General features: G+C 38.1%; 1 protein-coding gene across 7 annotated transcripts in view; it reads left to right on the plus strand.

Moving 5' to 3' along the window:
- Positions 1 to 14,572, plus strand: part of ARHGAP10 (Rho GTPase activating protein 10) — a 294,014-nt gene that overhangs the window by 155,454 nt on the left and 123,988 nt on the right. For all 7 annotated transcript variants that reach the window (XM_070504870.1, XM_014838145.3, XM_014838148.3 and 4 more), the window contains 3 exons: positions 2,003 to 2,084; positions 3,971 to 4,016; positions 6,044 to 6,109. In XM_070504870.1, coding sequence (XP_070360971.1) covers positions 2,003 to 2,084; positions 3,971 to 4,016; positions 6,044 to 6,109 — 194 coding nt within the window. The remainder of the gene's footprint in view (positions 1 to 2,002; positions 2,085 to 3,970; positions 4,017 to 6,043; positions 6,110 to 14,572) is intronic.

The following is a 14,572-nucleotide window of genomic DNA, read 5'->3' on the forward strand; positions in this document are numbered from 1 at the left end:
TTTGTTTCCGGTTTTCCATGTTTTACCTTTTAATTTCTTGCCAGAAAAGTTTATTTCTATACTTTTGTTCAAATATACAAAATTTGTTTCATTCCAGAAACCACCTGCAGGTTAAGGGTAATTATTAATGGCTTTTCTACCTAGTATTCCCTCCCGATATTGAGTTTTCTGGCAGAATCTCCAAATGTATGAATAAACTGAACTGAGAAAGATTGACATTTGGGCCTGAGGGCCAACACAGGGCTCCGAGAAAATGTGAAGGAAACACACAAAATGGTTAACAGTGCTGTCTTCTTGGAAGTGGAATTGGGATGGGGTGAAAAATGACTTTCTGGTTTTATTTTGTTCATACTTAGGTGAGATTAATAAGCATGTATTTCATTTATAAATAAGAAAAAGAGAGACAGAGACAAAATAACAATTGTTTGTGAGGATGTGGAGAAATTAGAAGCCTTGTGCACTGTTGGTGGGAATGCACATAGTGCAGCTGCTGGGGCAAACCGTGTGGCAGTTCCTCAAAAAATTAAAAATAGATTACTATATGACCCAGTGTGAGGGAAGACTTTGTTTCTCCCTACTTACAGAGTACTTCTGTATTTCAGATGTGTGAGTTTTTCCACACCAAGTAATTCTCCCAATTCTCTGTGGAGATCAACTGGATGTCCTATGATTTAACTCAATTCTGACACTAAGCAGAGCTAGTGCAGACCCCACAGATTAAGGGCTCAGTTCCACAAGACTTCCCTCCCCACTTTAGGCTCTAAATGCAAGTCCAGATTGTCACCTGTGCTTTTGACTGACTGGTTATAAATGGAGGGTTACCATGACCCTGTTGGGTTCAGTAATGTGCTGGAACGGCTCATAGAACTCAGGAAAACAGTTTACTAACTACTGCCAATTTATTACGGAAGAGAGGATTTTAAAGGATATGAATGAACAACTGGGTGAAGAGATATAAAGGGCAAGGTATGAGGGAAGGGGCTTGGAGGTTCCACGTCCTTCCTGGGCACACCACCCTCCCACCACCTACATGTATTCACCAGCTTGGAAGCTTTCTGAAACCCAGAGATTTTTCTGGAGGCCTCTTTGCGTAGGAATGATTGATTAAATCATTGACCATTGGTGATTGAACTCAATCTCCAGCCCCTCTCTCCTCCCGAGAGGTGTGTGGGGCTGAAACTTTCAAAGGTCTGATCACATGGTTGGTTCCCCTGGCAACCATCCCCCATCCTGAGGTTCTGCGGGTGTCCCCAGCCCCATCTTCTCATTAGTATACCAAAAAACACATCATTTCGGAGATTCCAAGGGTTTTAAGAGCTGTGTGCCAGGAAATGGGGTCAGAGACCAAATATATATTTCTTATTGTGGCACACCCAGCAATTCTTCTTCTGAGTGTATATCCAAAAGAATTGAAAGGAGGGTCTCGAGGAGATATTTGTATACCTATGTTAATAGCAGCATTGTTTACAATAGCCAGAAGGTGGAAGCAACCCAAGTGTCCATTGACAGATGAACAAATAAGCCAAATATGATGTATACAAGCAATGGAATACTATTCAGCCTTAGAAAGGAAGTAAATTCTGACACATACAACATGGATGAAAATGGAGGGTATTATGCTGAGTAAATAAGCCAGTCATAAAAATACAAATGTGATATGATTCCACTTTATAAGAATTACCTAGAGTAGTCAGATTCATGGAGATAGAAAGTAGAAAGGTGATTGTCAGGGGCTAAGAGGAAAGGGGATGGGAAATTTTTTAATGGGTACAGAGTTTTAGTTTTACGAGATGAAGACTTCTGGAGATTGGTTGATCAATACACCGCTGAACTGTACACTTCAAAATGGTTAGGATAGTAAAGTTTATGTTATGTGTATTTTAGCACAATTAAAAATTAAAAAAACACAACTTAATCACCACAAAACAACGTTTGGAAGTAGGAAAGGAGGTTTGTTTTTAGCGGCCAAGGGATAACCTGATCTGTTACTGGTGTCTTTCAGGCCTGGTGTTTCCCTGACCATGCAGGCATTTTCCGAAGAGGAAAGGAAGCAGTGGTTGGAGGCGCTGGGTGGAAAAGAAGCTGTAAGAATAATCAGTGGTTGAGTTTTATTTCAAATCCTTTAGAGTTGTGTTCATTTTTATGTTATTTTTGCTTTATAGTATTTGGAAAAAGTTCCCTGCTGAAACCGGTGTTTGAATTCATCTTGGAAGCATCCAGTAGTCTAGTAATTTGGCTTGAGGTAGCAACAGCACACATAAGACTGGTATATCATTAGTTTTTATTTTTGGTTTTTCTTGACTTTGCCACTCGGTTTTGCTTCACTTGAGGAAGCCATCTAAATTCTCAATTTCTTCTTTCCCACGGACAATATTTTGGGTGATGAACACAATAAATGCTTGCAGTTCATTTTGATCTCAGTAGAGATGGAACAGTAAATATGAGGTAGTGCAAGCAATATTATAAGTGACTGCTGTAGTTATTTTGCTCGATTTAACAATTTATCGGTTAGCCTAATGGTTTACAGTATTGTGTAGCCTTCGCGAGTGGGCCTCTGTATTCAGGCTGGGTTGAGGAATAAATTAAAGGCAGTGATATAGATGCAGAGGCACTGGAATTCAGGCTGTGTGCCGCTTTATTCAAGCACCACTTTCATTTCGGTAGACTGTTGCCTTTGGGAATAGAGAATTCAGCAAATCATATATTGAGTTGGGGACTAGGTGAGGATAAGTACAGAAAATGCCATAGAACTAATTTAAATAAACTCAAAGTATTATGACTCTAAATCAACTGATAGTGCAGGTACCAGGTGGGCTTATCTGGAAAGCATTTGCCATTTCAGTTGGGTTTAAAAAAAGGGAAAGAGAATGGCTTGCAAAGCGGAAGAGGGTTCCTATATAGTAAAAAGAGAGGTGTCAGAATAGAGCTTGTGAAATGGGCCAAAGGTAGGAAATGGAGGCAAGGAGGCTGGGCAGCAATGCGTGTGGCAGTCCTGATGTGGTGTTTGAAAAATGAAAACCCAAATCACACATTTTGAAAATAGATGCTATAGAGGAGAATGTGTCATTCTTGGGGAAAAAAAGTAGTGATCAGATTTGTGTATCATTTTATTGTATTTGATCTGCATTTAGCCTTCGTAGTTTTGTTTCTGTCTATTCTTAATTTGTCCTTGAAATTTTTAGCTGGGAGTCAAGAGTACTTACAGCATTAATAGTTACCAAGATCCAAAACAGATTATACTAATTCTCTGGAGTAAAGGTGATGCACTGACTAGAATTTAGCTCCCCAGAGATTCCAGAAGTGCTTTGAAAGTGAGTTTGCGTAGCAAAAAGATTCCGTGAGTAAGTCATTGAGAGATAGTCTGTCGTCAAAGGCAGGGTAACCTTGCAGACATATATAACCTCTCCTTTAGAATAAAGAGCCAAGTAATTAATTTGAGATACAAAGACAAAGGCAAGTCTGGAGAAAGAAAATATTCAGCTATGTGTTTATGTGGGGACACTGAAAGTGCTGTGTATTTTTTCCAGGTGCCGTGTTTATGTCTTGCAAATAACAGTCAGCGCTAGAATTCTTAGAGGCAGCCTGGAATTATCACTTAGTTATTTCAGATGTAGTTATTTGAATAATGGGTGGGAGTCATCTCTTTCTTAAGTACATATCAGATTTTAGAAATAGTGGTGAAAAAATGAGCTTTATCTTATTGTTTAGAATGCAGCAATTTTTTTTGGTCATTCTATACCTGTAAGGCTGAGCATTTCAAATTTACATAAACTTTCAAAAAGTTTCTGAAGAATCATGGCACTGTCATCTTATTTTTGCTAGTAAGGTGCCCCTTTTTGTTGTTTATCTTGGCATTTGAGCACGAAAGTATATAATTAACCAGTATTGGTGTATTTTTTTTGCATGGTTGTAGGTATGCCTACTTGAATTGTTTATATTGATTTGTTAAAAATATTTTCTCTTTTGCTAGCTGTTCCATAGTTTTAATAGAGCCATCGTCCCAAGACCAGAAGGAAGTAAGTGCTAATTCATAAAAATGACTCTTTGTCCCTGTTTTTCATGAGTTACTTTGTTTTCAGTACTGACGGTCAACCTGTTGGTGGGTGCTCACTCTGCACCCTCTCTGTGTTGGTCCTCCACATACTATATGTATTCTCTCTTATCCACTGAGGAGCTCCGCAGATTTTCCTGGACCGCTGTAACCTTCATTGATCTTTCCTATCTCTGAGCTTTCTTTTCTTTAGTCTTGTCTTCAAATCCCAAATACTTTATCTACAATTCACTTTGATATTTCTTCTTATAGCCTTAAATGAACACATAAGAGTTTCAGGTATGCATCTTTCAACAGGAAGTTGTAAGCTCCTCTGCATAGGAGCTGTTTATCAGGTCTCCTGTTCCCGGCCCCTGTCACTTCCACCCTTGATGTTCTTTATCCTTAAAGTCTCTGAGTATAGGCTATACAAATACTATAGCATTGTACTTTTGAAAATAATGACAAATAGTGACCAAACATATTGAGATATTCTAGGATAATGACCTTCACATGCATTGTATGCGCTAGAGGAAAATGAAGTACTGCCTAGCTCTGTGCTCTTGATTTTTACTGAGATAAAGTAAAAATCTGACCAAACTTGCTGGATTCTTTATTAATCTACTTTTGATATCTTTGGAGAAATTAAGGCTACATTTATCAAATGTCCATGGTTTGGAAACATTACGTTATGTAACACGTTACATAATTATCATGATGTGTCTGTCACTTGAGCCTATGCTTGAATGAAGGACATCTCCTGTAGCCTGGCCCTGGACATTGACAGGGTGCCATGGAACCTTGTAAATCGACCAGAGCACCTTCTTAATGTCTTCTCACTTGTCTTTCTCCTCTTCCTCCTTCCTTTCTTTCTTTTTCTTACCTGTCTTCATCTTTCTTTTCTTTTCTCCTTCTCTCTTTCCTTTCTTTTCTTATATTTTATAGAAAAATGAAAGCATGCCCTTTTTGGGAAAAATAGTTTTGCTAAGCAAAATGTTGTAAATAGTGGATCCTAAACAGTACACCACTGCCCAATTTTCCTCATTTCCATTCTCTTCAAGCTTAGCATTAAACCTGCAAAGTTCGCATTCATGGATTGTTCATTCTATCTCCTCTGAGAGCCAAGAATTAGTATTACTAGTTCTGAATACAGAGGAAAAAGCATCCGCTTTCCCTGATTTCATTTTTGAAACAAGAATTGTCTTTTATTAGGATATTCAAATATGCCAGCCTAATCATAGGCAAACATCTATTAGAGAAAAATATGAAACTGTATTTTCAAAACAATCTTTTCTACTACATGAATCATCTTTTAAATTCATTATGAAAGTCAAATATTATTTTAAACACTTAGAGAACAGTATAAAATATGAAATTTTTTTTCAAGCTCATGGCCCAAATAATACTTTTAGAAGGTGTTTCTTAAGTTTCACCCCCAGGTTAAAAAAGGAAAAGGTTGTTGTTAATTCTCCAATTTTCAGGTAATTTAAAGATCTTTACTCTTAAATATAATTTTTAAAAAAACTGAGCTGTTGTTGAAATTTTGGCAAAATTGTATCTTAACTATTTCTGGATAGCTTCCCCTAAAGATTTGTATCACTTTTTCCTCCACTGTTTAAAAGAAGTTATATTTAATACTTTAAAAGTTATTTTAGTTTTTGGGTGGTGAACATGATGTAGTCTACACAGAAATTGAAATATAATGTACACCCCACATTTATGTAATGTTATAAATCAGTGTTAGCGCAATTAAAAAAATTTAAAATCTCAAAAAAATTTTAAATTATAAATTTATTTATAAACTTGGGAATAGATGTCCTAATATTTCAGTAAGTGCCTCTCTAAATGTGTGAAATTTTCATTTACATTATTTAAATACATAATGGCCGTTAGCTTTCTTTTTTTAATAGTGAAATAAAAATTAGATTGATTTAAATAATTTTTTCCTACTTTTTGAGGAAGAGAAATGTAATTAATTGTGCCCTTAATATTTTATAACTGTATTTCTTTTAGGTGCACAGTTGGATAAGATGGGATTCACAATTCTCAGAAAATGCATCAGTGCAGTTGAAACACGAGGTAACACGATTGTCTGAGTTATTTTATTCTTGAAAGTCTATAGGTATGTAAAATCTGAGTCATTTAAAATACTTATTGCATGGTTAGGTGTTGTAGAATGAGATACATTAATGCACAATGCACATTCTAGATGTCAGAGATTCAGAGATTTGTCCTACTATGACAGGATGGGATTTTCCTTTTTATTTACTTATTTCTCCCCTGCATTGAAACATGAAGTCACTGCTGAAATGAGAATTGTTAGAAGAATCAGTGGTGTCGAACAGCCAGTGTTAATCACTTTTATTCATTCACTATTAAGATATTTCCATCTTCCATTGTCAAATTGGCCTCCATTTAAAAAAATCAGTTTCATTCAGGTGTAATTTACATATAGTAAAATTCACTGACTTTGACTGTACAAGTTGAATTTTGACAAATGTATGTAGTAGTTGTGTAACTACCACCACAATCATAAAAGGTTTCTATCTCCTTCCAAAATTCCTTTGTGCCCCTTTGCCATCAATCCCACTCCTTCCTTGGCCCGTGGCAACCGCTGAGCTGCTTTTTATCACTCTAGTTCTGTTTTTTTTTTTTTTCTTTAGCATTTTATATAGATGGAATCATGCAGTGTGTTGTTTTTTGAGTCTGACTTCTTTATTTAGCCTCGTGCTTTTAAGATTCGTCTTCTTGGATATATTCTTAGCTCATTTCTTTTTATTGCCAGGTAGTATTTCATTATGTGTGTATACTGCAATTTTTTATCCATTCTTCTGTTGATAAAAATATTTGGATGGTTTCCATTTTAAATTTAAAAAGAAAGCTAATTTCGTCTTCAACCAAAAGCTCAAAGGCATTTTCTTTAGAGTCCCTAAGGAAAAATAGGGACTTGACACTTTGCAGCCATGCCAGCAGACTTTGGAGAAACTAAATATTGAATATTGCAAAAGAGACTCTTTCTGGAGGGTGAATTTCTCATTGTTTAGAGACCTAGTGAAGTATGAATAAATCGAATATTTCATTCACTCTTCTATATTGTATATACCAGTTCTACTTTGGATGACTTAGTGGGATGAAGCATTTCATTCATGTTTTCTGTGAAAACAAAGTCTTTGTTATAAAGCCAGGACTACCACCTGTGAAATTAGAGTGCTGGATAACAGATGAATACGAGCTCTTTTATGATTTGGGGATTTGCCCATTGATAATAAAAACCCAAGCCACAGAAAGCCTTTTCTCCCATGCTCTCTTACAGCGACAATTCAGTCTGTGACAGATTTTCATTCATTTCAACCTGAACTAACTTGAGCTGACAAATTTGTTCATTTCCTAGTGCTTCAAAAATTTCCTAAATTTAGAAAAAATACTGTGGTTTTTATATCTCTCACTTCATCATTCATGTTTCTGTTTATCTCAAGATCCTGAAGCAAAGAGCCTTAATTGTATCACTTGCATGCTTATTATTTTGATAAATTATTTCTCAAAAAGATATGTATTATACATACCTGCTTTTGCCTGAACAGATAAAGATCGGAATGCTGTCTGATTGGTATATGTAATTTTATGAGGTGTTATGTACATTAAATGGAACACATATACTAGAATCTGCGTGTATTGAGTGTATTTTTATTATAAATCTATAAATTGTTGGATGTTTTTGACAGAGGAGGAGTCTACATATTTTAAGTTAGATTTTCCCATTTAAAAATAAAAAACAAAAAATATGTTTTTCTTTTGAAATCTCTTATTCCTTAAGGTCTTCCGTTACTGAAGCCTTTGCTTTTATATGGAGTTAATAGACTAAAAATAGAGTTAAAAGAATCAGTGGTCGGATCATATTAATAAAAATGATGAGGAACATTGTAGAATCTCTGAGGCTTTTGTCCTAGATTTGGAAGTTCCTTCAAGGAATATTGCTCTTAAAGATTTCCCTCAAATCAGCTATCATGGCTGTTGATCTTTTATTATGCTCCAGGTGTTATTGCCTCACTTTTTTCCATCAGTCAGGATAAAGCTAGTTTATGTTCTTGTCACAAGAAACCCACAGTCTCTGTGGCTAAAACAATAAGCTTATTTTATTTCTTAAGCATTGGTGAAGGGGCTCTGCTCATCACTGATACCTGGGCTTAAAGGTTCCTGGTTGCCTTTGCGAGCCAACTGAGTTAAAGGTACCTAGTTGCCTTGCCAGAGGGAAACGGCTCTTGGAGGGCTTTGGACCAGTGAGTGAATGAATGTTCTGGCCTTGAGGTGAGTTACATGTGCTCACAGTTAATTGGGCAGAAAGAGCCAGATGGCCCCACTCGACCCCAAAGAGTTTAGGAAGCACAATCCTCCCATGAGCCTGGAAAACACGTAGAGAGCTGGAAATATTTGATGACTAGCATTACTGTGTGTACTTCGTGGGTCTACATGCCTAATAGCCAGAGCCATTTAATGAGATCTGATTGAAGAATTATTTTTAATCACTGTTTTCAGTGTTAAAGCAGATAGTGTACCGTTTTCCTACCTTGTTCTTTTAAAAATGACATAAAAGCTTTTCTTTTTCTTTCTTGGGTTATCTTTTTAAAAATAACCCGACCTAAACCCAAGCAAACAAACACACAGAAAAGTTCTGAAGAAAATTGCACAATGTTCTTTTCCTTCTCTCGGTAACAGGCGACTTATCACAGTTAAACCCTCGTTCTGATCTGAAGCCACTCAGTTCATCGGTATTTATTGAGCAATCACAGGGGATACGTAGCCTTGCCCTAGGCCTTTGGGATTCATATTGAAGGTTGGTAGCATATAATCCTTGATCCATTAATGGTAGACAAAATATAGAGATTTGAAACAATTTAAGTATACAAGATAGTAAAATAAAAGTGTTACAAGTTTGCATAGATTAAGAGAATTTGAATGCATGTTGATGGATTGTTGAGTATTGATGTTAATCGAGGAGTATGTTTAGGAATAGGCTTCCTTGGATTTGAAGGATAGGAAAGTATATTTTGGCATTTAGAGAATCCTCAGCAAAGATGTGGAGACAGAATGTGACAGAAACAAGCCAGACTTGGCCAGAAAGGAAGCATGAAGAAACAGATTAAAAGCAGGTACTTGGGTATTTGCATTTAAATGTGAAGGAACTGGGTAAGTATTAGGGGGTGGTGGAGAAGGGAGTAGCAGGCTTAGAAAGGCAAGTATGAAAACTAGAATTGGCCGTATGTGGGATGATTTGTGCAAAGGAGCCCCAGAGTTCTGCCTTGTTTGGAGTATTCCGTAGAGGAGGTGGCTGATGGAGGGTGATGGGTTTGGCAGTGGGTTTAGATAGCACAGATACATCTGAGTGATTTAGCAGATGAAGAAGTAGGTTGTGTTCAGCAGTTGGTTGTACATAGAAGATTAGAGTTCTGCAAGGAATTTCACCTTCAAACTTGGGTTTGGGAAACAAAGGATATTTGAGAAACTTGGGTCCCAGGCAGACTTGATGACAGATAGCAGGATTACTAGGGTGCTTCTTGAAAATGCAGATTCCTGGGCTCAGTCAGCTTTATCAAATCCGAGTCCTTTGTAGCTGGGCCTCTGCTGTAGACAGTGAGAGCTCCAACAGGAGTAGTCAAGTGGAGAGAGGAATTTTCTCATCTGCTTTTAGAGGCTAGAAGAAGCCACGTGGGCTTTCCTGAGACAATAGAGTTTATCAGGTCTGTGAATCATGGATCCATGTAGCTTTGGGATTGCGAGAGTGAGCAGGGTAGAAGTGTAGGGTAGAACTTCCATCCTAAAAAGTGAGGTTGAGAGAAGAAATAACAAAATGGCTCAAAGTGGGCGAGTTTCAGTGTTTCAGAAGCCTAGGGCAGTTCAAATTTCAGACACTTTGTAGGTGAACCCAGGGTAAATGCAGAAGTGTTCATGACACCTCTTGGTCACTCATCCTACTGCTTCGCTTCCAGCCCCTCTTACTTGCTCTCTCTGTGTGACACCTAGTTTCTGGGGCCCTGGGGTAGTGTGTCTCTTTGTGGGAAAACACCTCATCATTCTCAATCAGTTTTACTCAACCTTTCCTCCATTGTCTTGGCCCTGCCGAAAACAAAATGTTACTGTGCAGCCACCATGATCTGTGACTCTCGTGATAGGGTCTGCTGTTCGCCTGCATCTCTGGACGAAGATGAGGGGCTCATTCTTTTCCTTTGCTCTCTTGGGCCTCTGAAACACCACCAACTCAGGGCTTCCCTGAGGAGCCAGCGCATAAGCTGAGTTCTAAAGGATGAGAAGGAATTGTCCAGGTGCACAATGCAGGTTGTCAGAAGGAAGGATTTGGGCAGAGGAAAGAGTGGGGGTTGAAGTGTAGATGTTTGAAAGAACATGATGCATCTGGGCCCTAAGAGTCTTTAGACAAGACCAGAGGGATGGCACAAGAGGAGTGTGGGAGGCAGAGGTGCTTGGATTGCTCCACAAAAGGTTTACCTCTCTGCAGATCAGTAGAAGTTGTCAAGGTTTATGCTCCGCAGTGGTGCAGTATGATAGACGTTTTGATAATATTCTTAACCTCTCATATCCGTAGTTCCTAAAAGAATGTAACTAGGAAGTTCATTTACACTGCTTACCCCGACCCATGTTTGTGAAGATAAAACTCATTTTTGTACATAGTAGATATTCATTAAATGTATTTCTTTGTTTCCTCTTTCCCCTGGATTGTTTTATTTGTGAAACGTCCATCTTCCTCATTTGGCAGTTATATTTGCCTGGTATTGTTTGTATTACACATATTTATTTTGTTTCTAGAACTTTATTGTCTCCTTGGAGTGGAGACAATGTCTTATTTATCCTTTGCTTGCCTCTTTTCATTTCTAAGTACAGTCAATGCCTTACACTCATAGTATGCACTCAATCAGTAATTGCTTTTTGCTTGAGTATTCAGAGAGTTGACTAAAATGCCACGTTGGCAATATTATGTGTTCCAAGAATTTGTAAATTTATTGGAAGAATTTATTCTTCTACTTGTGGTTGGAATTAATACTTCCAATTAACAAAAGTAGGATTGGTTTTCACTCCTTTATGAATTTGTCAACATCTGTCTGAATTATGGGGTATATTTTCGACATAGATAGAAAGGTACATCATGTTATGTGTGAAAGAGTCTTAAGATTTCAGAGCTTGGAGGGTTATTGCATAATTTCCTTAGGTAAGTAACTCCCCTTCCTATAAAGGAACCACCTCCTATGCCAATTATATTGTCTTTTTCTGGAAATGCATGATACCTAGTTTTTCAGGTGCATGCATTGCAAAATATGCAAAAACAAAGTAAGACTGTGTTGCTTAAAACTTCTTTTAGTTGCTGTTTTTTAAATAGTCATCATGATTTAAAACTAAATTTGTATGCCACTTTTGTTTATGAAGTTTCTCTTAAAAAATCTTCCATATGTGAATAATTTGAATATTCACTTTAATTTCTAGAGTATGGCATTAAAACGTCGGTCTAGGCAAGCTGTCAGTTATCAAATTCAGCATTGTAACAAGCTGTGAATTCATGGGATAGAAGTAGGAAGCCACATCTAAGATGTGACAGTCTTTGATTTGTCACATGTAAAAGTGAATTTCCCTTTGAAAAGCAAAGTTTTAGGTTTTTGGAAAATCTTTCTGAAGTTGGCTTGAGGAGTTTTCTGCTTCCAGAGCACTTCTGGAATTATATGGGGTCTTAAGATGGGCCTGGTAGAAGATGACAATGTATAGTTTCAGTATTAATCTTTGTGGGAAACAAGACACCCAAAGTGAACTTGCAACATATTTTATTGTGATTGCACTTTAATCTTAAACTGCCAAGGGCAAATTATGTGCAAAATGAAGAAAATAAAGAACAGCTGTCCCCAGGAAATTTAGAGCAAGTAAACTAGAGTTTCTCGCTCGCTCGCTGTCTCTTTTTTAATCAGAATGGGTGTGAGATGAGTGTGGGTGGATACAGAGGACAGTCTTACGTGGGAGGGAGCTGAAGAGTCTTGTGGTGTCTGCAGAAATGCAAATGCGAAATTGAAATCCTAAATCCAGGCAAGTCAGGACTGATAATTCATTTTCTCAATTTGTAATCTTCCTTGTTTTAAGAATAAATAAGCTTTCAAAGCTATTAGCTTCCACATGAATGGTTGAGTAAAATTAATAGGGACAAATGGTTAAACTACCTTGCTACAGAGCAGCATGCTAGGTTTTGTGTGTTTGGTTCAAATTTTGAGGAGGTCTGCGGCATTTGGTTGTAAGGCTCTTTGGAACTCGGCATAGTGGTGCAGAGCATAAGCTCAGAAGTCAGCCTTGACTGAAATCTGTTTCACCACTTATCACCTCTGCAACCATGGCAAGTTAGTTACTTAATCTCTTGTGTCTTGATTTTATCATGCTTAATATGGGATGATGGTAACATCTCGATAGGCCCGTTGTAGTAATGAAAAGAGATTAATGGGGACATTGGCATATATTGAATGCTCAGTCAATATGAGTTGCTTATTTAGAGACAAATCTATTAATTGAAGCCAATCATAATTGAGTAGTCCCATTAGTTGATTCAAGTTTCTGGGCACACTGAGAAACTTTGTTTAGTTTTTTAAAAATAGTAATTTACATAGAGAAATAAATCACCTGAGTTTATTTAGTAATTTTCTGTGGCTCTTGTAACAAGCAGCAAAATTAACTGGTTTGGCTTTCAACTGATATTCCTGAGTGCTTTGTGGATACTTGAGCAGTAAAATGGCCAGGGGGCAGTGAAGAAAAAGAAAAGGCTCAGAAAGAAGACCATAGCTTTTAGATTATTTCAGGCTTTCCCCAAAAAGAGATCATCCAGGGTTGCCCTAACATTGATTTAGTCCCTGGTGCCAAAGCTGCTCTGAGGGGGAGAGGCAGGTGGCAGCAGCGAGACACCATTACGACTTTTCTAACGTTCTGATCTCTGTAGAGAAGGCATGAAAGGAGTCTTGCAAAAAGCAGCAGCCAACTTTTGCCTTGAGTTTGAGTCTCTTTTCTGGTTTATATAAGTAAAATGTTTTAACTAAAACTTGAGCTACATGAGTGATGAGTTTGAAAATAAAATGTACTTTTATTTAGCTATCCCGTCTATTGCAGCTTACTTTAATATGTAACCTATTCCTGGGCACGCACATGTTTGGTGGGATTTAGTCAAGATTTTTTGGATGTTTCTTGCAGGAAAGATACTGGAGGGAAAAATGGTTGGAGATATGGTTTCTATTTTTAAAGATTCACTTGAGTCTAGTTTCAAGACAGTGATGGCTCTGGGATTTTATGCTACTTTCATGTGAACGAGTTATCCTACGTAGTTTCATGGATGCTGGTAGAAGACACAAGGTTCCTGGATCAGAGATGAGGGACAGTTTATTACTCTCAGGAGCTACAGTATTGCATTTTGTGATGGTTCCCTGAGCCTCATTTCCCAAGGGCACTGCAAAGAGGGCCAGATGATATTTGAACACACAGGGGCTTGTGTTACAGGAGAAAAAACTCTGAATTTAGGAAACTTGACTCTTTTATCATGGTTGGCAAGCATGGCTGCCCTTTGCTCTGAAGGGAGACACTATCTCTATTTTCCAAGGCTGCACGGAAACCTGCTCTTTGCTCCAGAGGGAGATTCTGGAATAGATGGTGTTCACTCACCCTGGGGGGTTGCTGGCAGAGGTAGGTGGGTGAGTATGACGTGAGAAGATGTTCTGTGAGTAGTCGAGGTCAGAGTGTGGCAGATTCCAGGTGCTGTGCTGCATATTTGCCTCAGTCCTGTAGGTAGTAGTGAGACATTGACAGATTTGAGCAGGGGTGTGTTCAGATCTTTGGCAGGAAGTGGAATTGATGGGAGCAGGGTATGGGGTGGGGGAGAGATGGGAAGCCGGATGGCTGGTTGGATTTTAGAAATAATCCAAATAAGAGATGATAGAGGCTTAAACTAGAGGATTGGCAGTGGAAAGAAGGGGATGGATGGGAAGAGAGACTTGGCAGAAAAACAGAATCCTCTGACCTGTTGGATGTAGGAGGTAAGGGAAAGGGAAAAGTAAAATCTGACTGAGATTTCTAGTCAAGGTAGATGAAGACTTCCTTGGCCAGGACAGAGCATGTAAGAGAAGCAGTAGGTTTAGGAGGAATGTAGATTGATTTTGGATATCCTGAAGTCAAAGTACCTGTGATATTGTCAGAAATAGAATGAAGGCAACAGGGGAGATGTTGGGCATCATTTTCAGGGAGGTGAAGTTTTGAGTGTTAGAAAGTCATTCAAGTGGATGATGAGGTAAGAAGATAATGGGGTAAAGGGCAGAATCTTTGGGATCTTTGCATGTAGGGGATGAGAGGAAGAAAACTAATGAAGGAGATAGCCAAGGGGGTAGGAGGAGAATCAAGAAAGTGTGGTGTAAAGGAATCCACAAGAGGGGAGATTCCAAAGAGGAGGAAGTCCACTGTGTCAAATGCTCTAGAAAGTTCAGATAGGGAGAGGACCAAGAAACAACCATTGGGTTTAGTGGTTGG

Source organism: Equus asinus, chromosome 3 (genome assembly GCF_041296235.1).
Source record: "Equus asinus isolate D_3611 breed Donkey chromosome 3, EquAss-T2T_v2, whole genome shotgun sequence".
Classification (NCBI taxonomy): domain Eukaryota; kingdom Metazoa; phylum Chordata; class Mammalia; order Perissodactyla; family Equidae; genus Equus; species Equus asinus.